The 1,518-nt window shown below is 36.1% G+C and overlaps 1 protein-coding gene across 1 annotated transcript; it reads right to left on the bottom strand.

The window, feature by feature from the left end:
* Positions 402 to 1,282, bottom strand: LOC105162622 (olee1-like protein). Its single transcript, XM_011080700.2, has one exon. It carries the CDS (start codon positions 1,003 to 1,005, stop codon positions 508 to 510), a length of 498 nt encoding a protein of 165 aa, XP_011079002.1. The 5' UTR covers positions 1,006 to 1,282; the 3' UTR covers positions 402 to 507.

The raw sequence follows: 1,518 nt of genomic DNA, 5'->3' as shown, positions 1-1,518 counted from the left end.
AAATGCAATATTTAGATAAATATAAAAGTTAGAGAGAAGTTTTAAGAAAAATTAATAAATAAGTTTAGAAAATTTCATAGAATTTAAAAATGCTTTTTGAAAGAGTTTCTGATATGATTAATCTTCGTCGTCCATTTTAAAGAGTCAAATGTATAAATATTGAGTTGGAATTCATTTTTAATAATGAAGTTTGAATATTAATATTTTCATAAAAAAGTTCTCATTAATGTCTTTTTACTTATTTATGAATTATAAGAAAGGAAAAAAAAATCAATATTGAAAAATAAAAAATTATGCATCAAATTTCCCCATCTCTTCCACTTTTCTTAACCCTAGAAGGCCAGGAAGTAATGAAGATGGTCTATCTGTTTGGCAAATGTGAAACAACGTACATTTTCATGTGTAATATATGTCTATTTAATTATTTTATTAGGGTTGTTGATGTTTTTTTTGCAATTGACAATGTAAAGAATTATTAGCTCATACATAATTGCATCAAACTAAGATCTATTCATCTTTCTTGGCCTCTTCGAGTTCTTTGAAGAGCTCAGCGCACTCAGGCAAGGCTTCCTTCCTGGTGAAGGTAAGAGGGTTGGCGTGGCGGAACTCATCATGAAAACCATTGTTGAGGGTGAGGGTGACTTCAGCTGCAGGCTTCTCATCTGGAACCTCAGCGCAATCAGCCATGCTGCTCTTCAGTAATGTCACCGCACACAAGTCCTCCCCATGATCACCTTCTGCCGTCAACGTGTACACTCCTTTCTCGTTGGTCTCACCCTCCAAGGTGTATGTCACGCTCTCGGTCACCTCGTTCTTGCATTCCAACTTCACTTTTGCTCCTGCCATAGGCTCGCTGTATCTATTAGTGAAATTGGCACGACAGACTTCACAATAGACCTTTCCATCAACGATGAATTTAGGGGCGTGGGAGTCGGCAACGTCGACAAGAGAGAGGAAGCAGAATGCTGCAGCCAAGATGATTGCAACTTGTGTGAGTCTTGCCATTGCTGTTGACCTCTCTTGTGTTTTTTTCTCTCTTCTCTTGTTTTCTTTTCTTGACTCTTTATTTGGAATGAGAAGGCACACAAAAGAGGATTTGATTGTGAGCTATTGGTGATTATGGAGAGGTGATGAGGGGTGTATTTATATACTGGTTCATGGTGATTGATTGTACTTCTCTAAGGTTGAAAACTCATCTCAGTCCGGCTTTTGTGCAGCACCAGAACAATTTTGTAAACCGCCTGCTCTTGTAGATGATTTGTGGTTATTGTCTTAAAAAGGGTGTTGGTTAATTTGGCTTCTTTTAGAGAAAATTGCATTCTTTGTCTCATATATTATGACTTTTTTTTAAAATTTAGTCTTATTTCTTATGATTTTTTCTAATTACATCCCATATTTTTTTTTTTTTATCTAATAATTAACGAAATGTAAAGTGATCAAGGATGATGGCCTGCAAACTCGAAGGATTTGCATTGCAGCTAAATACTCAAACTGGAACCAATTGGACCTTGGACCACC

The sequence above is a fragment of the Sesamum indicum genome, linkage group LG5 (genome assembly GCF_000512975.1).
Source record: "Sesamum indicum cultivar Zhongzhi No. 13 linkage group LG5, S_indicum_v1.0, whole genome shotgun sequence".
NCBI classification, from domain to species: domain Eukaryota; kingdom Viridiplantae; phylum Streptophyta; class Magnoliopsida; order Lamiales; family Pedaliaceae; genus Sesamum; species Sesamum indicum.
Note: the sequence above shows the minus strand (reverse complement) of the source record. Positions and strands in the feature narration are given on the sequence as shown.